We start from the raw sequence: 22,373 nt of genomic DNA, 5'->3' as shown, positions 1-22,373 counted from the left end.
CCCCCCCCTCCCTGTTCACCTCCCTCTCTCCCTCCTTCCCTCTCTCTCTCCCTCTCTCTCTCTCTCCCCCTCTCCCTCTCTCTCTCTCCCTCCTTCCCTCTCTCTCCCTCTCTCTGGAGGGACGCATGCAGCTCGAGTCCCGGCGGTGCCTCCTGGATCTGAACCATCCCGGTGGAGGCGGTCGGTGTGTCCCTCCCACCCTGACACCCACCCACCCCCTCTCCGAGGCTTCCTGTCGCGGGTGGAGCAGACGTCTGTCCCCGCCGCCGTGAGAGCAGCGTGCCAGGTATCGTGACGCACCAAAAAAAAACACTTGCGTGGACTTGTCTCTGTCTCCGTCTCCGTCTCCCGCACAGAGTCTGCCTGTGACTGCGCCCGCGCTGTGTGGACTTCCACCGGCTCTCCTGGACCGTGTCCGCCGTGTGAGACCTGTGCGTCATCAGTCCGGTTTGTCCTCGGTGCCCTGCTTGTTGTCAGTGTTTGATGATGTCATTATTTCTTTCAGATGGATGTGCGCTCTGCTGCTGCGCCGCTGCGCCGCTCCAAGTGAGGACAGACCCCGTCCCCTGCCTCCCAAACTTGGACTGCTGCCTCCGGTCGTGGCGTGCAGGACCCGGGCTCCTCTCCAGCTCTGCACACACTGATGTGGCGGACAGCAGAGGGACGGTAACAGCCCCGGAACATCACCGAACTACCACCGGCATCAACTTTTCCTCTGCGGATGAGGAATAAGTGGATTACGCACGCCTCCGTAGTCTGTGTCGTTTCACCTGGACTCATCTGAGCGAGATCCTCGAAGGTTGGAGCGCGATGCTCGGCTCTCTGACCTCCTGTCGCTGCTGACGCACACAGAGAGAGAGAGGAATGGGATTGTAAAGTATGTGGAGTCAGTCCTGAGGATTCCTCGAGTCGCTGCGTGCTCTCCGCGGGTTGCATGGAGAAGAGCAGCCCGAGGATGACTGGCGGAACTCGGGACACGCCGGTGAACTCCTCTCCGGCTGTTGCGGCCAACGCGGAGGGCGAGGAGATCGAGGTTTTGGAAAGCACCGACGTCCTCCCGGTGGCTCCAGAGGACGTAAGTGCACATGAACAGTTTTAACCGTTACGCAGCACTTCAGTTTGCACTGGAGCAGATTTATGCAGGAGGTGATTTCATGTCTGATGTAAATGTTATTGCATGGACAGTGACAGTGACAGCAGAGGCTCAGTCTGTCACTGCTGCTTCATTATCTGCTGCTGATTGACCACAGTGATCAGATAATAACAGCATGAGGCTTCAAACAGGTGCTGCTCTCTGCTCATGGTGTTCACCTTCTTCTTCTTCTTCTTCTTCTTCTTCACTTTCTCTCTCTCTCCTCGCCTCAGCAATGGAAGTCTCTGTTTGACAAGGTATGTAGAGCGAGCGAGCTCCATGCATGCTTCACGCATTGTTTATCTGTGTGTGTGTGTGTGTGTGACCTTTGACATAATCTGCCTGAAGCGATGCAGATGTTGCTGAACAGATGAAACGCTGCATCGTCCCATTTAAAGGTCATGAAACATGGAGGTGGGAGATGTGATATTGAAAAGTGGATGAAGTTACTTTTTAATGTGGAGAAGGTCGATATTTAGACTTCAGAGAGCTTCTGATGGCTCATTTTAAAAGTCCTGTCCATGCATCATGACCTTGACATTGACATTTTGCTTTAACACCAATGGAAGTGACTTAAACCTGCACTGGGTTCTGATCTGTGCCGCTTCAGACCTCCTGAAACACTGAATATGTTCTTGAGCGATCGCTCGCTGCCGTCCCAGCACCAGAATTTCATTTGGCTAAATGAGAGGGAACTACCCGGTCTCAGCTGGTGGAGGTGGCAGCGTATTCTCTCGTTCAGTCCAAGTTTTTGTGATTCAGGCTGATTAGATGAATTTATTTTTAGATCAGAATCTTGCCAAGTGCAGCTTTAAATCCTTCGCCTGCTGGGTAACAATCACAGAGTAACCGGGACGTGGATTTGTCCGACCGAACCCCCCCACGCATGGAGGCTGTGGGTGTGTGTGTGTCGTCTGACCCTGATAATGCAATTAGGGCGATACATAATCCTAAATGCATTGATCTGTCAGCCAGAAACACACACACACACAAAGAGACACACACACACACAAAGAGACACACACACATTGATACAGCCAAGAAACCCCACAGGAGAAGAGAAACACAGAGCGGCTGATCATGCAAGCAGCCGGTCGGACTAACAGACGGCAAACGGGCCCCCTACTATCACACACACACACTTAAACACACACACACACACACACACACACAGCCACCACTTTGGGGTCGCTGCAGCACCTGCCCACCCTGGGCAGCAGGGGGGGGTTAGTGGGATGTTTAGGGTGGAGTCAGAGGCTCGTGTCAGGCTCCGTCTTTCAGGGGGAGACTGGAGGTCCCCTGGGTGGTGTGTGTGTGTGTGTGTGCGTGTGTGTGTGTGTGTGTGTGGACAGGCATTAAGTGGGCCTCTCGATCCGCCGTCTTTATGCGTGCAGCACGGCTTTGAATTTCCTCAAGTGGACGTGGGTTTTAAAAAAACCTGGGTTTGTCCAAATGCTGAGGTCACGGGCCGGGCCGGGCCGGGCCGGCAGCAACAAATGTTCTGTCACTCTTTTTATTCTGCTTCCCTTCTTCACTCCCAACAATGAGTTGCTCCATTTGTCAAGGGGCTGACCTCGGAGACCCCGAGCTCCTGTGAAGCGACTAAGGAAGAGAAATGATGGACAAGGAAACAGAGTTTAAATCGCTCTGTTACTGCACGAGAGAGAAAGTCACGACTTTGTCTGACACAAAGATAAATACATCTACAAATATACGATTTCATTTTCTCTCCTAATCACCGGCCTAACTATCGAATTGTCTTGCTCAAGGACACGTCAACATGTTAATGTGCTGATGGGGATCGAACCACCAATCCTGCAATTAATGGACGACCTATAAGACTTTTTGATTGTAATGTCACACGTCCATGAAACCACTACAGGCATCGGCACGTGTCAGATGAAGTTCTTGTTGGTTTGTTTAACAGCGTCAAGACCAACTCCTCCGCCCAACAGCTCCGATAACGTGTCAAGACTCATCAAAGTGTGTCATTATACCTCGGGATGGGAATCGAGGACCAGTTCCAATTTGTCCGATCCATCCAAATCGTTTGACTTAGAGCCCATCGGTTCTTTTTATTGATGCTGGCATGTATTCCAGACAAAAACAATGACGGCAAACTCGTGAAAACCTGCAACATGAGCAGCATGTTCTCTGACGAGCAGAACGAGACGCTTCAGGTGGAATCACAACCTTTGTCTAGAACGATCGTGGTCAGCCGCTGCGTAGCCGGTAGGTGTCGCAGTCGTGCCTGGTGGAATTTAAACAGTTGTGTTGACGCAGGCCGACGATTTTCCACACAGAAAATTGCTCAGGAATCAAAAAGGGAATTCTTCAAGCGTGCACACCTGAAACCTTCAGTTCACCTGCAGCTGTTGGGGCTGGTCTGTCTTTGGAGCATCTTCTTTACCACAGTTTGACCTTCAAGCCGGTGACTGTAACTCATCCAATTTAAGAAAATGTCCCAGTGAGGTAATACATTCCAAAATAAGAGTCTAGCGATGAAGACAATGATGCATCTCTTGTGTTAATCAAATCTGGCATCCCTGCCTTGTCAGGTGCAGAGCACATTCTTTGGGATGTTTACCCAGCAGAGAGAGGACAGGACTGTCTCCACTCCCTCAGCTTTTTTCCTTCAGCTTCTTTAAAGCAGTTTACAAAAGCCGTGTACGAGAGCTTCCCTATCGGATCACTTTTACCGGCTCCCATGCGAACTCGGTTCATACAGCTATCAGTTTCTGGGTTTCAGACCGTCGGGGCTGGAATCAAAGTGCTGCGTCGCTCTGTTCGCTTCTCTCTTCACTCCTCTCTCCTCGTCCCCGGAGAGGATTTTGTTGCTGTATAAGTGCTTTCCTCCACTGTGTGCAGGAAGTATCTCAGAATGCTTTGATTGAAACAAACATGAGGCTCGAACACGTCTGCTGAAGCAGAGAAGATGCTGTTAGGAGGATGACAGCTGCGCTGCCCTCTGCCTCTAATCAAAGTGTCCAGGCTTCTATCTGTCCTCGAGACACACCGGCCTGGAAACACTGCAGTCATGGCAGCCTGATTAGACACAATGTGTGGATCAGTCCTGTGCTGACTGATATGCACACTCACTCATGCTCATTCATGGAGGATCTGAGGATGGACCACAGTTTACATGTGCAGAATTTGTCTGTTAAGTTGCATTAAGCCCAAAGCGAGCTCTTTGTTTCTTGTTGAATTGCGTCTTTCACCTGGTTGTTTTGTTGTAAAAAGTGGAATCTAGAAGTCTTCTCTGTCTTCAAGTTTTAGCTCTGATTGATTTTTGCACAATGTGGATTTTGGAGTGTTGCACCTACAGCACAGACACGTTAATTTGCTGTCTAAGAGGAGAGTGGGGAATGTCCCGGTGCTTGTAAAGCCTAATTAGAAGTCCCTAGGCGTGCAGACTGAAAAGACAAGACGTGCATATGAAGCACTGACTGTGTCTGTGTTGTTTCTGTCACTGCAGCCTTGAACCAGGAGAGGAGGGAGACTAAAAGCACAGTCCGGGAAATCCTCATGCGTATCCACAGCTTGGTGTTGACAGCATGCTCCCTGAGGCACGCCTGCAGGACTTCCACATGGCTGCATACTTTCCATGAAAGTGTTTCCTTCCTTCGTTTCTTGCTCTGCGGCGTTGAAAAGCCTGAATCCAGCTTATGATCCCAAAACTCACACATGAAAAAGTCTTTTAGATCTTTTAGGAACGGCGTCTAGCCCAGAGAGACTCACTGCATCAGCCATGTGCTGCATGATTTATGATCATCCCGTCACTTCTCAGCTTTAGAGCTGACAGTGACGTCTGTTGTTGGAACAGCACAGCTACCGTCATTAATTAAAACAAGCAGAAATTCAATGACGGGGAAGCCACCTGTTCCCAGTGGGACTCGTGTTTCCCCGAGTTTCTGTCGTGCGTTTCAATGAGCTTGTTAGTCAGACATTGAGCTGAGAGAAAAGTGAGGTCATTATTTAAAGCAGTTTGTCTGGCAGTGCCGTCTCGCCTCATCGCATGGCACAGCTGGCACCCTCTCACTGTTGCTCTCTGTTCTTTAAGCACACTTCAAATGAATTGGAACGCCACCACCACCACCAGCACCCAGGTAACTGGCACTTAATGGATGAGCCAACTGGGAACCCTCAGCTGTGTTTACTGGTGCATGCAGGGATAGCCTGTCTCACCACGCACCGTCAGTTTTCCTGACAGTAAAAGCAAACGGAGATCACGAGAGCGGCCGATGCGTTTAGTGATGTGGCTGTGAATCTTTTCTTTGATTGAAAGGAACTGATGATACAAAATATTTATTATATTTTTTATCTTTGCACCTTTTGGTGTCGCTGTAATGTTTAACATGCCCTAACTCTTCTTTGTTGGTATTTTATCCATACGTCTATTGATCAGATGGTGGGGTCGCAGTCCACTGACCCCGCTCATCGAACCCCTAAACCTACCGGGCCCCTCGCTGTTTTGGTCCGTCCTCCACGCAACTTCAAACCCAACTGGGAGCATCAAGGGGCGTGTAAATATGCTACGTAGTTAAATTGTTTTTACAAGTTTGCACAGGGTGTTTTATTTTGAAAATCTACTGGATTCTCTAGGCCGCAATATCACAAGTGTTCCCTGCAGAGTCGAGACAAAACTGGACCAGACTGGACCAGACTGGACCAGACTGAACCAGACTGGACCAGACTGGACCAGACTGGACCAGACTGGACCGTGGCGGGGCCGGTGTGATTCGAAACATTGACTGTGACGCACACAGAACACGTTGCATCCATGTCCGGTGGAGTTTGTTTGGGGGTAACACTTCAGCAGTGATCAGACCAGCCGAGTCCTGGAGAACCTCAGCGCCAGAGTCTCTTATGATATTGGACTGTGTTGTTTTGATTCAGTGTGTGTGTGTGTGTGTGTGTGTGTGTGAGCCTCAAACGTTTTCATTGAAAGATTTAATCAGAGCTCATCTTTCCTGTTCCTCAGCCTCTCCTCTGCTCGGCTCTAAATAGATTTCCTTAATGAAAGGCACAGTTCCAGTTGGCGGAGTGTGAAAACACTGTCTGCTTTTATGCAGAGGTAAAAATAGCTGCAGCGTCTGTCGATCTCTGAATGGGAGAAAGAAGATGTGCCAGTTTACCTGTAATTGGCTGTAGTGTGCAAACTCATAACAGTGCTGTCATGAAATCGAAATCTCTTCTTTGATGGTTGAACAGTTCAGTGTGTGTGTGTGTGTGTGTGTGTGTGTGTGTGTGTGTGTGTGTGTGTGTGTGTGTGTGTGTGTGTGTGTGTGCACATACAGTATATTTGTACCCACCAGACCTAAAAATGTAAATCCATTACTAGAGGTCGAGGTGGGGGGTGCTGAAGTGACATGCCGGCTGAGAGAAGCTTGTGATCGTGGGGAGGCCGGGTCCGCCTGCTGCCTTTAAAGACCCGAATGAGACTAAATCCAGCTCCATCCATTTGAACGGGGTCAGCAAGCCTCAGGTCCACCGATGATCCTCCTCTTTGCTGATTTTCAGATCAACCAGGAGCCTTAAATGTGACTCTCCGGGTGGAGTTCATGGTGTTTGTTTATTTCATGTACCGAGCTTCTCCGTCTGTCTGGCTCGCAGTCTATGCTGCAAAATAATGACACCACCTTCCTGCTTCCCGTCCCCGTCCCCGTCCCCACGCTGCCGCACAACTCTGTGGCAACTCGCTGCAACGTCTGACTGTGTCTGAAAACAGCCTTGAGGAGCAGAGCGTGGATTCAGATTGGGCTCCTGCACAAATGAGCTCTGATTTGTTTGCTTTCATCTCCGTCTCTCGTCTTTTGTTCTGGAGTTGGATTCCTCATCAGAGTTAAGTGGATGACACTGCACGGCGTGAAGAGGCGTCGGGGTCTCAGTCTGCTCGTTGATGCTTTCATATCATCTCTTTTCATTAGCACTGTGTCCAGTTCACGGCCGTCACAGCACACTCCTTCATCAGGCTTTGCATGTTTTATTGTTAAGCCGTACCGATTAAAGACAGTGAGCAGCAGCTCTGAAACTGAAACAGTTTAGAAATGACACCTGTAAACCAGGTGGACCGCTGGAGCTCCACGAGCCAAGTGTGAGGACATGCAGACACTTTTATTGTTTATTCCAGGCTGAGTCAAAGAACGTCTTCCAGCTCCAGCTTCAGCTTCAGGTTCGGTTTCAGTCGGCTGCTGATCCTGATCAAAGACACGGTGCAGGTCCATTCATTCCTTATGGCTGAAACTGTAATACCTTCCCACAGGTTACAGTTACAGAGCTGTTGACAGAGTGACGTGTTGTCCATGACCCATGACACCTACACCTGGGGGCCCGTGTGTGTGTGTGTGTGTGTGTGTGTGTGTGTGTGTGTGTGTGCTTGTATGAGTGTGTTTTTCCAGTGACGGCTCAGCCGTTTATGTGGAAAATGGAAAATGTCTGTTTTTTGTCACAGAGGTTGTAGATGCAGCAGGAACATTCACAAGAAACACACACACACACACACACACACACACACACATACATTTTGGGACACATTCCTGTGCCGCAGGTCGTGCAGGTGCACTGTTGACACAGGTACAATAACCCTGTGTGCTGTGTACACCTGTTTGTGTGTGTGTGTGTTTCGTGTTAACGCTGCTCCATGCTGAGCGGACAACTTTAGTATTTCCTGAGACAGATGGCAATTCCCACATATGAACACCGTTGACCACCGGCGCAGATGTTTCCGCCTGCGTGCTGGATCCACGGCACCGGCTTACACGTCTCGGATTTGAACTCTAAACTGTTTGTTGGACTTCAGATCACTTTGTCGTGCTGTGTGCTCACCTGTTCAAACAAAGCAGCATCTTCCTCCGACTCTCCCCGGAGAGTTTGCACAGAAGTTCCAGCAGGCCGCGGTTAGACGAGATAACGCCAGACTCATAATTCAAACGGTAATGGATTTTTTTTCTGCGCCCACGCCAAACCTGTAGGTAGTTTGCAGGTCACAGCCGCTGCTCTCGCTGGATTCACTAAAAACTTTCTTTTTTTAGCAGCATCTGTTGTCTATTTTTTTTTATTAAAGTCTGCATAATAACTCCATTTAAAGGCATCAGGTCCAACCCTGTGCTCGTCCTCCCATTTGTCTCCTCACATGAAGCTTCAAACCCTCCCGGACGTCGATGAAACCATGACTGTGATAGACGCGGTAACCTCTCCCGTAGCTGGCGTGGTTTTCCTCCGTCTGAGCAGTGCTGTGACATCGCTCAAATAAATGAAGCACACAAGTGGCTTCGCCCAGACAGCCGTGGCTGTCCTAGTTTCAGAGTCAGACCGCCCGAAGAAAGAAAGACAGCGGGAACGAAGCTGTTTACATTCACAGAATGTCAGTGTGAATAATCAGAGCTCCTGGTAATCCATGTTCAAATGCAATACTGTGGTTTGTTTACCCAGAGGTACATGCTGCAGTGATGCACACCCTGAAAATGTATACAGTGTATAAATATATAAATAATATATAACAGCCAATCATCAGCCAGGTCACCAGCAGCAGGTAGTCCATAACGCCTGTTGGTACAAACACTCAGCGCATGTTAGCTCAGTCTGTTAGCTGCTGTTAGCTCATGTTAGCTCCGTCTGTTAGCTGCTGTTAGCTCATGTTAGCTCAGTCTGTTAGCTGCTGTTAGCTCATGTTAGCTCAGTTTGGGTAGCTGTGTTGCTCATGTTAGCTCAGTCTGTTAGTGCTGTTAGCTCATGTTAGCTCAGTCTGTTAGGCTGCTGTTAGCCTCATGTTAGCTCAGTCTGTTAGCTGCTGTTAGCTCATGTTAGCTCAGTTTTTAGCTGCTGTTAGCTCATTTAGCTAGTCTGTTAGCTGCTGTTAGCTCAGTGATAGCTCAGTCTGTTAGCTGCTGTTAGCTCATGAGAGCTCAGTCTGTTAGCTGCTGTTAGCTCATGTTAGCTGCATCTGTTAGTTGCTGTTAGCTCATGTTAGCTCAGTCTGTTAGCTGCTGTTAGCTCATGTTATAGCTCAGTCGTGTTTGTTTAGCTGCTGTTAGCTCATGTTAGCTCAGTCTGTTAGCTGCGTGTTAGCTCATGTTAGCTCAGTCTTGTTAGCCTGCTGTTAGCTCATGTTAGCTCAGTCTGTTAGCTGCTGTTAGCTCCTGTTAGCTCAGTCTGTTAGCTGCTGGTTAGCTCAGTTAGCTCAGTCTGTTGCTGCTGTTACTCATGTTACTCAGTCTGTTAGCTGCTGTTAGCTCATTTTAGCTCAGTCAGCTGTTAGCTGCGTTTAGCTCATGAAGCTCAGTGTTGGTTAGCTGCTGCTGTTAGCTCATGATGCTCAGTCTGTTAGCTCGCTGTTAGCTCAGTTAGCTCAGTCTGTTAGTTGCTGTTAGCTCATGTTAGCTCAGTCTGTTAGCTGCTGTTAGCTCATGTTAGCTCAGTTTGTTAGCTGCTTTGCTCATGTTAGCTCAGTCTGTTAGCTGCTGTTAGCTCTGTTAGCTCAGTTTGTTAGCTGCTGTAGCTCATTAGCTCAGTCTGTTAGCTGCTGTTAGCTCCTGTTAGCTCAGTCTGTTAGCTGCTGTTAGCTCATGTTAGCTCAGTCGTTAGCTGCTGTTAGCTCAGTTAGCTCATTCGTCAGCTTGGCGGTGAGTACCTGTCGCTCTGAGCTCACCGCCAAGCTGACGAACTGATCTACAGCAGCTACAGCTGTCAGCAGTTTTACACTTCACTGTCCATCATAAACTCTGTAAATCACAGAGAGTTGAGGCGGAGCAGCCGGAGGACATCAGAGGGAAAACCAGAAAACATTTCCTCCATAAAATATGATCCAGTTTCACCAGAATCAGTGAAATAGTTGCTGCTGTGTGTGTGTGACTGCTCTGTAAACATCATCATGACCTGCTGATTTTTTTATAGGACACTATCTGGGCGTGTGCTCTGGCTTTTTTGCCAAACAAATAAAAGTACTCGGTTGTTCACGGATGCCCTGGATGTTTCGCTGTTGTCGTGGCAACCTTGCCCGGGCCCCCAGCGCTGGGCCCAAGGTGAGCGACAGTTTAGCTTAGCTTTCACCCAGATCTCCGTTCCCTGTCCTGTCCCCTCCGTGTCGTCTTACACGGCATCGCTGCCAAACGCCTGCCGACGGGGCCAAAGTGCTGAAGAGGCGAACTGTGACAAGGAGAAACCACATGACACACACACACACACACACACACACACACAGAAAATATAAACATTTTTGACCCTTTACTACCTGATGTGATGTCTGAAAAAAATAAACTTGGCCAGATGTCTTGGTATGAATCATTGATGAAGGCTTGTGCCAAAGTGAAATTAGGTCACAGATGGAGTCACTGATATTAAAATCTCGTCACGTTTACTATGAAGAGTCTGAGAAGATGTGCTCTCCTTCTTTCATGGTGTGTTTTCCCACCAAACTCCAGTTTCCTCACGGGATCATTCGTGTTTACTCGGAAATATCAGAGATGGATTCGTAATTATTCAGCGGCACTCCGGGTGTTTATTCCTCCAGAAGCTCCGGGTCTCTCCTCCAAAAGCTCCCCGACACTCAGCAGCTGTCTGTGGGCGAGCAGCAGCCCTGTCGCTCCACTTCACCCGGTCCTCCAACAAATACTCTGCAGAGCGCGTCACGCAGTGCCATCCTCGTCTTTGCATTGACTTTGTATGTAATCTACTCATGCAAAATGCTGCAGTGTGAAGTGTGTGAAGACCCCATGAAGTGTATTCACCAGGCATGATGTTTTGTTTTGATCGTGAAACCGGATCAGACCGCTGTTGTCTGTAAATAAGATGAGCTACTGTCATATTTCACAGTGCAGACTTTTGTGTCTTTTGTGCAGGTAATAAATCACTGTACAGTACTGCATACCGTCCCAGGTCCTTTGGGCTTTAGCCCAAATATGTTGTGACACTTGCTCATTTCATGGTTGAGCAGGTGGAGATTCGTTTAAATTTAGTGTCTGGTTCTTAAAAAACAAACACTGAAGGCCACAAAGCTCAGATTTAGAGTAAGAAGGCACTGATTCAAATTTAAAATCAATACGTCAGCTAACCATCACATATCATGTTCTATCAGAGATGACACTGTACATTACTGTATGCGACTTAAAGCAGCTGCAGTGTGTCTTTGCTCTTCTTACAAATTAGTTTGCAGATTTTAGTTCTGGTCCGTCCTCTGTGCAGCTTCACACTCCAGCAGGATCGGCTCAGATTTAGTCTTTTGTGGTTTATGTGCCTCTCCGTAGTTTTCTCTTTTATCTTTCTCACGATCGAGGATCTGCACAGGGTGTTTCATTTTGAAAAATTGCCCAGATTCCCGATGCTGTGTCTGCGTCTGACTTCCAGCCTGCACGGTCTGCTCTGTGCATTCATCAAAAACAGACGAGCTTGTGTTGGTAAGCTCAGCTGGGAGAGCGTCCGCCCCACGTACGAAGGCTCAGTCCGGGGTTCGAATCCGACCTGTGGCCCTTTGCTGCATGTCACTCCCCGCTCTCTCTCATTCCTGTCACTCTGCAGCTGTTTCTATCCAATAAAGCTTGACAAGGCCAAAAACATATAGAAAAAAAAGCCATGTGCTGTATTTGTTGTGAACCAGAGGAGAGAGACGCTTCTGGAACATGCTGCCGTCACTCTGGGCCCATCGTGATGTGAGGACATGTCGGCTCCTTTTATAACGTTAAATCTGTTTGAGTCTGTCCCATATCTTTTTCTTTCTGTGGTCTCGTCGCCTCCTAATGTGGCTGATTGATTGAATCCCAGTGCACTTGATGCATTTTGTGTGAAGTCTCACTTTATATTTTCAGCTTGTCTGCTTGGAATCAGATTACAAACTGCACGTCGGTGCTAAGTGTTGCAAACAGGACCGTGGAGAGCCTTTAGACCGTCCCGTCCACCGACGTTATCGCCCTCAAAGTGTCGCTGCGTCTCCTCCGAGTTTCTGAGTTTCAGGGGCAGACGAAGGGGGAAAGTTTTTTATCTTTGACTGCAGCCACATTTGCAGATCCAGCGGCTCATCAGGGTGCCTGTCAGGGTCTGGTACTGACGGTGCCATTATGATAAGAATTATCTCCTTCAGGGAAGCAGCTGCCAGGGCTGTGATAACTCACAGGTCCATGACAGGTGGAATCAGGATCCTGCAGCACAACCTTCCAAAAATGAACTCGTTTTAATGGCGTGCATGTAATTCTGTGTTCATGTGATTCTTTAGTTAATGTCAGTAAGTTTGTCTGTCAGTAATGAAGCTGTGTGTGTGTGTGTGCTGTTTAAAACAAGACATCAGGCTCCACACTTCATTTCATTATCTCGGCTGTCAGAACACATCTCATTATTTCTCCTCAGCAGTCGTAAAGATAATGGCGATGAGCCTCTGCTCCAATTAATCACACGGGAAAGGATGGAAACCGATTCACTTCCTCTGCGTCTCCAGCTGACTTTTCTTTGAAACTTTCCGAAGCTGCACGTTTATTTCTGCTGTCACTGTTCACGGGCCAAGAACCGCGGCGACGACGACCCCCACACTTCATCTGCAACTTGATTCAAACGACAACAAAGTGCTAAATAATGCAGAGATAACGCGATGACTCGTGAGCTTCAGAGGTGTCGGTAGCAGTTTGTTACCTTTGGGCAGTTTCCACTCTTCACGCTAAGCTCAGCTAACACGTTGTAGCTCTATTTTTAAGATGCAAACCTGGGAGTGAATTCTTGTTTTATGCTCTGCAAGAAAGCAAATGTGTTTCTCAAAGTGCTGAACTGATTCCTTTAAATCAGACAGAAGATGCTCAGGTATGAAATGATTAGACAATGCACGTGTTTTAACGTCTTCATTTGAAAATCCTCCTGCAGAAACTCGGACGTGGTCTTCGTGTTTTCTTGGCGTTATATCTGCCTCGCCTCTTTGAGCACCCTGAACTTCCTTTTCTGGAAGTTTTATTTTGAAAGAACTCCTGTGTTGCCTTTAAAATGAAGAGGGAGTTGTTCGTGAACTGTTTCTTGTGCGCTGACCTGTGAGGATTATGGGAATAGGATTATTGCCCTGTAGTGGGGCTTTCCACCAACACCACTGAGGCCCAGGAGACAGCTGACTGGCCGCCCGCCTGATTGTAGCCGATTAATAAAAGCTCCTGCTCGTGGAGTTGCTCCAACGTAGCCTCGGAAGTGACATGTCAGCGGTGGCGGGCGCCGTTTGTCCTCATACTGTCCCTTTCTACCCCGCAGCCTGAGCCTTCTGGTAGGGGAGGGGCTCTTGTTGAAAAGATTGACGGACAGTTTGAAGGGTCCCACCCGACCCAGATGGCAACCTTGAAAATGTTTTCCGACAGCCTCGCTCGCTCCCCTCCGTCCTCACCCCCTTTTTTTTTCTTTCCTTTTCTTCTTGAGATTTGAAGGAAATAAGTCTCAGGGGCGGCGGGGCGAGGGAGGAGGCCGGCCTCCCCTCGGGGCAACCCCAGCCTGCGGTCCATTTGCCAGCTATTAGAGATCATAAATCTCTACGCTGAATGGAACCGCTGCCATCAGTGGCGCAGGGGTTTGGATGGTGTTGTGGCGGGGATGTTGGGATGCAGGGTGGGGGTTGACCTCAGGGCAGGCCTGCAGCAGAAGAAGGGAGTGAATGGGAGAGAAAGACAGGCCGGGGACGGCTTTTTGTTCCTCCTCTGCGAGGAGCTGCTGGATGTTTGATAGGAGGTTTGGCCCCGGCGGTAATGAAAGGTTCTCACCTCGGTGTAAATGGGAGGTTCGGGGGTAAAAGGTCACCAATCTGTGTCTTTGTCTCCATGCTGACCTCCCCGTGCCCCGTGCTTGACTGACATGGATACTCCACCACAGCTTTGTGTGCGTATGTGCGTGTTTGACGAGGATTTGCGTCTCAGTTAGAGTGACGTTAAAAGCAGCTCGTTGGTGTTTGTGTGTGTGTGTGTTTCATTGTGTCTTCGCACACCCATTCTCTCCGGTGTGAATGCTTTCACAAGCAGCGACAGGGGGTGAAGTGTTTGTTTGAACACACGCTCGAGAGCCTGCTGCAGCCCGGGAGGTGTTAAACTCTCAACCTGTCTGTCTCGCCTTCTGTCGCCTTTAATGCAGATCATTTCCAAAAACATTTAGTCTAGTTTCTTCATTCATCTTTTTGGTGTCTAATATCACTGCCTAGTCCAGCAGCAGTCAGCCCAGCTCGGCGTCTGTCTTTCAGCCTTTTATTTCACCAAGCTCTCACCAACCACTAAAAGTCAGTCCCACATTTACTCTTGTCCGGCGGCTTCTTGCTCGCTCACTCTCTCCTTTTCTCTTCTTAGCTTCCTCCGTCAGCGTCCTCTTCACTCTCTTCTCCTCTGCCATCATGTCCATAGAAGCTGCTGAGCCTGGTTACCTCCTCTTCTTCTTCCTGGTAGTCCCCAAGCTGACGAACTGAGCTAACAGCAGCTAACAGCAGCTAACAGACTGCGTTAACAGGAGCTAACAGAAGCTAACAGACGAGCTAACATGAGCTACAGCAGCTAACAACTGAGCAACAGGAGCTAACAGACTGAGCAAACATGAGCTAACATCAGCTAACCAAACGGAGCTAATCATGAGCTAACAGCAGCTAACAGAACTGAGCTAACAGGAGCTAACAGACTGAGCTAACATGAGCTATAAACAGCAGCTACAGACTGAGCTAACATGAGCTAACAGCAGCTAACAGACTGAGCTAACAGAGCAGCTAACAGACTGAGCTAACATGAGCTAACAGCAGCTAACCAAACTGAGCTATCATGAGCTAAACAGCAGCTAACAGACGGACGCTAACATGAGCTAACAGCAGCTAACAGACTGCGTTAACAGGAGCAACAGCACTGAGAGCTAACAATGATGCTAAAGCAAGCAGGCTAACAGACTGAGCTAACATGAGCTAACAGCAGCTAACAAACTGAGTATCATGAGCTAACAGAAGCTAACAAACTGAGCTAACATGAGCTAACAGCAGCTAACAGACTGAGCTAACATGAGCTAACAGCAGCTAACAGACTGAGCTAACATGAGCTAACAGCAGCTACCAAAATGAGCTAACATGAGCTAACAGACTGAGCTAACATGAGCTAACAGCAGCTAACAGACTGAGCTAACACGAGCTAACAGCAGCTAACAGACTGAGCTAACATGAGCTAACAGCAGCTACAGCTGTCAGCAGGTTACTTCACTGTCCATCATAAACTCTGTAAATCACAGAGAGTTGAGGCGGAGCAGCCGGAGGACCTCAGAGGGAAAACCCGGCTACATTGCCTGCCTACTTACCCAGCTCCGGTTCTGGCACGACACCGGCTTTGCTTCCCCCTCGTTGAGCCCAAAGTTTGACGTACGCCTGATTACAGGTCAGTGTAGCATCAACAGGATTCACTGTGGAAACAGAGACTCACTCTGTAACAAACGATGCTCTGATTATATTACCAAACAGACATGGATACGTACAGTTCTGTTTATACCGCAGCGTCTGCACAGGCGGACTGTCACGCATGTTTGTCGTCACCGCTCTGCAGGATATCACAGATCTACACTGACCTTTCCACTTCAGCCAAGCATTCATTCTGTTGTGTGCAATATTTCATTTAATTCAGCATGGTAGATGGTTTCAGATCGTCTGCTGGATTTTCTCTTTATTTGGTCAGAATATATGCAGCTAGACATTCTTGAGGGATTACAGTAATCCTAGTTATAGTACCATAATCTGCTAATCTGCGGTCGGTGCATTAACATGTGTTGACCTATTCACACAATAAATCCAAGTTTATCCAGAGTCACTGCGACACAGTAGCACTGCAGGACTTTAAGGTCACCCGGAGCCCGTGTGATGAACAGTCTTCCTGTGCTTGATATTGCAGCATCTGCCAAATAAAAGCCGTGATGATCTTCTGATTGCATCTCGTCTCCCGGAGACCCCGTGTGCCTCTGTGTCTGGTAAAGCATTAAAGCTGCAGGGGAACGTAGTTTTTAAACTTTAGGGACTGGGTCTGCAGAGGGGAAATATGCAATAACAGTGCAGTGAAGTGTGTGTGCGAGTGTGTTAATGAACGCTCAGGGATGAGGCAGAGAACAAGGGTGGTGAGTGGGTCTGCAGTCCTCTCCTGTAGGGCTGGATAATAGATCTGTGGAGCGAGCTGCTGTGATGTGGTCGGAACCAGCAGAGGTGAGACAGAGACAGAATATGCTGCTGCTTGATGAAGCGACTTAATATCGCGTTGCTAAGAAACATTTAAATTGGAATGTGGTAATCAGATGAATTAATTAACTAACTAACTAAGTTTACCTCCTGTTGACCCACTCTGACCTGTGATCAGGTGAACGGTGTCTCTGTCATTCGTACGTCTGTTCTCACACTATGTAACTTTGGGCTCCGGGTCGGGAGAAGTACGTAACGCTTTACGGCACTAAGTCACACAGCAGCAACTATTTCACTGATTCTGGTGAAATAGTGAAGTAAACTGCTGACAGCTGTAGCCGCTGTTAGCTCATGTTAGCTCAGTCTGTTAGTTGGGCTGCCCGGACAGTGAGCTCAGAGTAGAGCATGAAACGGGCCTTAGAAGTCAGGCCCGACCCAGCCCGTTTTGATTGACAGCTTTGTAGAGCCCGAACCTGTTTGCAGCCCGACGTTATTTAAATGTGTGCATATGGCACATCAGTCAAACCTCTGGTTTCACCTCCTCAGCATCCATTTTTGCACCTTTTGTCTCGCGCAGATCGAAATGCATCACATCGCTCATTTACCGCGCAAGTCATAACGCAAGCCCGAGCCCGGCCCGGGCCCGATTTAAATGCTAAAAATTATGCCAAAGATTCCCAGCTCTAGCTCAGAGCACCAGGAAAGAAGAAGAGCAGGTTTACAGGCCCGGGGAATGTTAACAGGGAGTGGAGCCGGGGTCATGCCAGAACCAGAGATGGTTGAGTGAGCAATGTAACCGGGCTCAGCAGCTTCTATGAACATGATGGCAGAGGAGAAGAGAGTGAAGAGGACGCTGACGGAGGAAGCTAAGAAGAGAAAAGGAGAGAGTGAGCGAGCAAGAAGCCGCCGGACAAGAGTAAATGTGGGACTGACTTTTAGTCGTTGTGTTTTTTGTATTTTGTTCCAACTTTTTCCACGATTTCTTTCCTCACATATTAAAAACACACAAACTCTTCATGGCTGTACGGACAAAAAGTTTCTTAAACACAAATTTGACATTTTTTTGTATTACATGTCAGTAAATGATTTCTTGCTTTCTACATTCTTTGTATTAACTTTGAGGTTTGCAGGTTAAATAAGCCCTCTAGGAAGTCTAACATCGATTCACACTCAGTAATGTAGAGCCTGACCTACGTGAATATCAACGCTCACTGGGAAAACTATGAATCAAGTCAACGCTCCCTCCTGCAGCAGGCTTAAGTTCTGGACCTGGACTTGCAAGTGATGCCAAGTCAGAGTCCCAGTATCGGGCCAGAGAGACTGAATTTTTCAATCGTATGACATTACCTGTGGAGTTATATTCACTCAGATTATTCTTATCAGCAGGTACAGAACTGACTGGCAGGCTCTCTCTTCTTCTTTTTCTTGGACTCTCTTTCCTTCGTCTTCCCTCTCTCTCTCTGTCTTATTTCATTTCCCATTCTCTCCTCTCTCCACCGCTCTCCTGTCCTCTGTGATGGGAAATGCTCGTACTCTGCCACAGGTAATTGCTTTCTCTCTCATGCAGTCTGATGTACTCTCTCTCTCTCTCTCTCTTTCTCTGCGCTCTCATTCCTTTTGCCTCTTGTCTTCTTCTTCACCATATTCAGGGGGAACAAAATGAAGCTTCAGATCGTGCATCTGTTTCACCGTTAATGTTTTTCTGCATGCAAAATAAATGAAGGTTTTCTTTTCATTTCATTCCTGTGATGTAAAACACAGAATATCAAAGGGAGGGCTGATCATATGAATCCTGCAGCATTCCCATTTAAATCAGGATAAAAATACAGAAATAAGATTGCAGATCTCTGCGTAGCTCCTGCCAATAGGACGACTTTGGTTTAAAAATACATTTTTTATAGGTGAGTCACCTAAATAAACTCATTCAGTCGATATAACCGAGCGTACTGAATTGGTTTTCTGTTTCACGGTGGCTGCGAGGATGAATGACGTTGTGTCTGTCTGGGCTAATCAACAGAGCGCTGGGTCACCTGTCTTACTTGACAGATTAGAAGCCCTCATCCATCTAACACACACACACACACACACACACACAAATGCACAGTCGTCTGAGGCTATCACAAATTAGCACGGGCCGTCACCGTTTCCTTGCCAACTGGCTTGTAACCAGGCAACGTTGGTCGGTCGGTGTGAAGATGTCTTCAGCGGGTACATGCGCACGTACACACACACAGATGGGGCTTGATATGTGGATAGGTGTCGGACATGAAGGTATTATTTGAAATCCCCCAGGCTTCTCAGTGCAGACACACAAAGACCCAACAGGTGAATTACATCCAAACAGGAGCTGCAACATTAGAAATCACTGCTGCCTGTATGTAAGTGACCTTGATCGTTCTTCACGTTCCTGAGACTGAAGGAGGAAATCCTGACTGAAGAGGAGCGAGGTTAATCCTTCATGTACACGTTCCATCATATGAATGAAACCTTGGATCCGCTCGACATCAGACAGCGTCATCATTTTCAGTCCATCTGTGCGCGGCAGGCGATTTTACCGAGATAATGTTCGGCGTCTCGTCCTCTCAAAGCTTTAGGTATCAAAGCAGCTCCGTCTCCTTTTTTATTCTGTCATGGACACTTTGGGTTTGAATGGCGTCTGAGGAGCTGATACGCCGTGTAACCTGTGTTCAGCGGCTCTCTGCAAACCTCATGTAACATTAGTTTCTGCTGAAGGTGTGAAATGTGCAACCTTTCTTTTCTCTGCAACCAGTCGACTCGCTGCTGGGAATAATACTCATCCTCCTCATCTCGCTCGACTAATTAAAGTTCAATAAAAAGAAAAGTCTACATACATAAACATTGATATTTTTGTATATTTAAGTTTATTTAACCACTGAGGTTAGTACTGAGGTTATTTTGTTGCAGTGAGCTGTGAGGATGCTGTCTGTCTGTCTCTGTGTCTGTCGTTTGTGGCGTCCCTCATGTTTCACCACTTCCCCTCTTTTCCAGCCGTTCTATTTAAAAATGACAAACAGACACTCGACAGTCACCTGCTCCTGATTCGTCCCCGTCTTTTGTCTCACTTCGTCTTCCTGTGTCTCTCACACTTCAGTGCAGAGTGCAGAGTTCCTCCGTCCTGCTCCCTGTCCGACAATCATCACCTTCCCCGCACAATGAGCCGAGGAAATAACAAGTTCAAGTGTGTGCAGTGTGCAGCCCCCGAAAACACTGCTCGCATTCAAACATGAGTAACGAGGGAAAGAAAGGAGAGCGGGTGAGAGATTGTGGAGGAGTTTGCAGTTTAATGAAAGTGGGTTCTAATGGAGTGCTGTGCTGGGACCAGGCAGGTCCTCTCTCAGCTTGTTGATCTTGCTGATGTGTGCTGTGTCAGATTGTTGCTTAATTGACTGTCTGTGCCCAGCTGAAGGTTATCCCATCAAAGCCAGTGATTCCACCTGCCAGCTGCCGGCTGTGCTTTATTTCTGCTGCTTTATTTCCATATCGAGCAAAGCAAAGAGCATTATTTGAAATCCTATAAAACCACAGACTGCAGGTATCTTTGTGTCGTGACTGATATTTTGTTGTTCTCTTGTTCTAACCTCAATTTTTCTGATTTCATGCACCGTTCAGTCCAGGTCAGCTTTATTTATTTCTCCTCTTTTCATTTCTTTCCTCTTTTCTTTCTGCCGCCACTCCTCTTCCTGTCTTTTCCTTACTTAGCCTTAGCCTCCGAGTCTAGGTGTTGTTTATGGCCGTGTTAACAGCATCGTCGTGGCATTTTGGGGGCTATTAGAAGTCTTGTCGAGGCATTAGTCATGTCTCGGAAGTGTGACGTGGGCAGAGCGCTGGGCAGAGGCCAGCGGGGACCGTGACATGCATGGTGAGCTGGTCTTTATGCGAGCCAGACGGCTGACCTTTTCTGCAGAATCCTCCTGCACGGCGGGGAGAGGTGATGTCTGGGTAATTAATGGTGTGAAACCACGTCGGCTCGTCGCAGCCCTCGCTTCTGCATCCCGCCCCACGCTGCTGTCACTCAGCTGTCAAGTGACACCAGCAGGGAAGGAGGTGGATGGAGGGAGGTGGGGGTTTGACTTGGAGGAGCAGGGAGGTCTTGGATGGATCTGCCCATCTGTGCTCGTCCCAGGTGGAAATTTGTTCCCAGCTGAGATGCTGGCAGATTTCAATTTGAACGCCTTGATGATGATGAAATTGGAAAAGAGGAATGAGTGACAGCCGGACTGAACGGAGTTGTCTAGTGTCACAGGAGTCAGCCTGAGCTCGTGGCTTTTTTTTTGGTTGGTGCAGACGGAGGTGTTTTCCTCCAAACACACCGAGTACAATAAAAAAAAACATTTTGAGCTGGTCTTATGAGATGCTGCAGCGTTCCTGCATCCTCTCCCTCTCCTCCTCTGAACACTGCTGCTTTTGTCCGAGTAACTCTGTGTGAGAACAATGAAACAACCCACCGGATACTGACTGGTACCCCCGTCAGCATCGGTGCCTGCTTGAGCCTGGAGCTGTCAGGTCGGACCCAGACTGTGGTCGAGATTAGACCTTCTCATGTCAGATCGAGCTCCGCGAACGTGTGCTGCTGTATTCTCACAAACTGCACTGAGCGCTGCGTCAGCATGTGTGTGTGTATGTGTGTATGTGTGTGTGTGTGTGTTTGCAAGGCTTAAACAAGTTGCTTCATAAAAAGACTGTAAACGAGGACGAAGCATGCACAGACAGACGAGGGAAACCTGAACGAGGATTTTATTTAAATATTAATAACTTAGAGCATCTCAGCACTGTCCATTACCAACATGATGCTGATGATACCTCACATGGTTCATAACACGGTCGATCCAAACCTTCGTTGACTTCTCTGCATGTGATAGCACCGTGCTGCAACAAACTACACATCAGCAACTAGAAACAGAACTTTTGTTTTGCTGTTCACCATACACGTTGACTTTACATATAAATAATATGAGAACATTAACATGTCATCACATTTTATTGCCCTGCAGTCTTGACTGTGGTCGATGTCAGCTGTCAGTCTGACTGTTTGACTTTTCACCTCTCCATCACTGCCACCGCCTGCCAACACGCTGTCATCTCAGCTCAGCCTGAACCGGTCTGGGTCCGGTCTACGCCTCAGCACCGGGGCCGACGATAAGCCCCAAAACCACAGAGCGTCTCCCAGCCAGCAGCGTTCATAAAATACTCTTTCCAACCCTTTCAGGTGTCAGATAATGTGACAAAAGAGTGTGTGTGTGTGTGTGTGTGTGTGTGTGTGTGTGTGTGCGTGCGTGTGTGGAGACAAGAAAGATATCACTCAGGTAAAAGCCTTTGGTGTCGAGGGCACTCTCTGAAAAGCCTGATTAACATGAAAAGGTGTGTGTGTGTTTCCATTGTATCTGCTATGTCAGAGAGAGAGAGTGTGCGTGTGTGTGTGTGTGTGTGTGTGTGTGTAGTGGGGGTGATGGCCAGTGAATGAAGTGCCCCTGACTCTCGCCTGTCCTCCCTGGTGCTTCAGTGTAATTAGCAGAGAGACTAACGAGCTTCTGACGAGGCTGGCTTTTTATTAGAACCGCTAATTGCTGCATGTCAAGGGAAAACTCAGGCTTTGTGTTTAGGAAGCACCGTGTGTGTGTGTGTGTGTGTGTGTGTGTGTGTGTGTGTGTGTGTGTGTGACGTCTGCACACACAATAGTAGAACTAACTGTGCACGTTTGTAATGTCTGTATGCACCTTTACATACAGCAAGATCTAATTAGTGTGTGTGTCTAAGATGAGTGTGTCCTCTTCAGTCAGTGTTGATCGATTCGTTAACCAGCGTGCTCCTAATCGCCTGCCACTGTTTCCTTTTCCTGCCCCAGCCGAGGCGCTAACGTCTTGTTTGAACAGGATTAATTACTGAAGGACACTGCGTCTCTGCATAGATGAACTTAAAAACATATTAAACTATCAACAGGCTTATGAACAGACGTGTTCTGCTGGGTTTGTTCGAGGTTTTGGAACGTTCCCGTGTGCCGTGATCTCCACATAAACAGACAGCATGTGTGTGATGTGGCTCACAGGTTTCCAAAGTGCTTTTGAAGATGGAGATATCTGCTGCTGGCTGCTGGCATCC

General features: G+C 48.1%; 1 protein-coding gene across 4 annotated transcripts in view; it reads left to right on the top strand.

The window, feature by feature from the left end:
* Positions 1–22,373, top strand: part of rhbdl3 (rhomboid, veinlet-like 3 (Drosophila)) — a 54,584-nt gene that overhangs the window by 2,943 nt on the left and 29,268 nt on the right. Inside the window, exons 2-4 of one of the 4 annotated variants that reach the window (XM_027283582.1) lie at positions 132–286; positions 506–1,075; positions 1,366–1,389. In XM_027283582.1, coding sequence (XP_027139383.1) covers positions 935–1,075; positions 1,366–1,389 — 165 coding nt within the window. In that variant the 5' untranslated portion in view covers positions 132–286; positions 506–934. The other 3 variants (XM_027283584.1, XM_027283583.1, XM_027283585.1) reach the window with 3 other exon arrangements.

Source organism: Larimichthys crocea, chromosome X, assembly GCF_000972845.2.
Source record: "Larimichthys crocea isolate SSNF chromosome X, L_crocea_2.0, whole genome shotgun sequence".
Classification (NCBI taxonomy): Eukaryota; Metazoa; Chordata; class Actinopteri; family Sciaenidae; genus Larimichthys; species Larimichthys crocea.
This window is presented reverse-complemented; position numbering and strand designations above follow the sequence as displayed.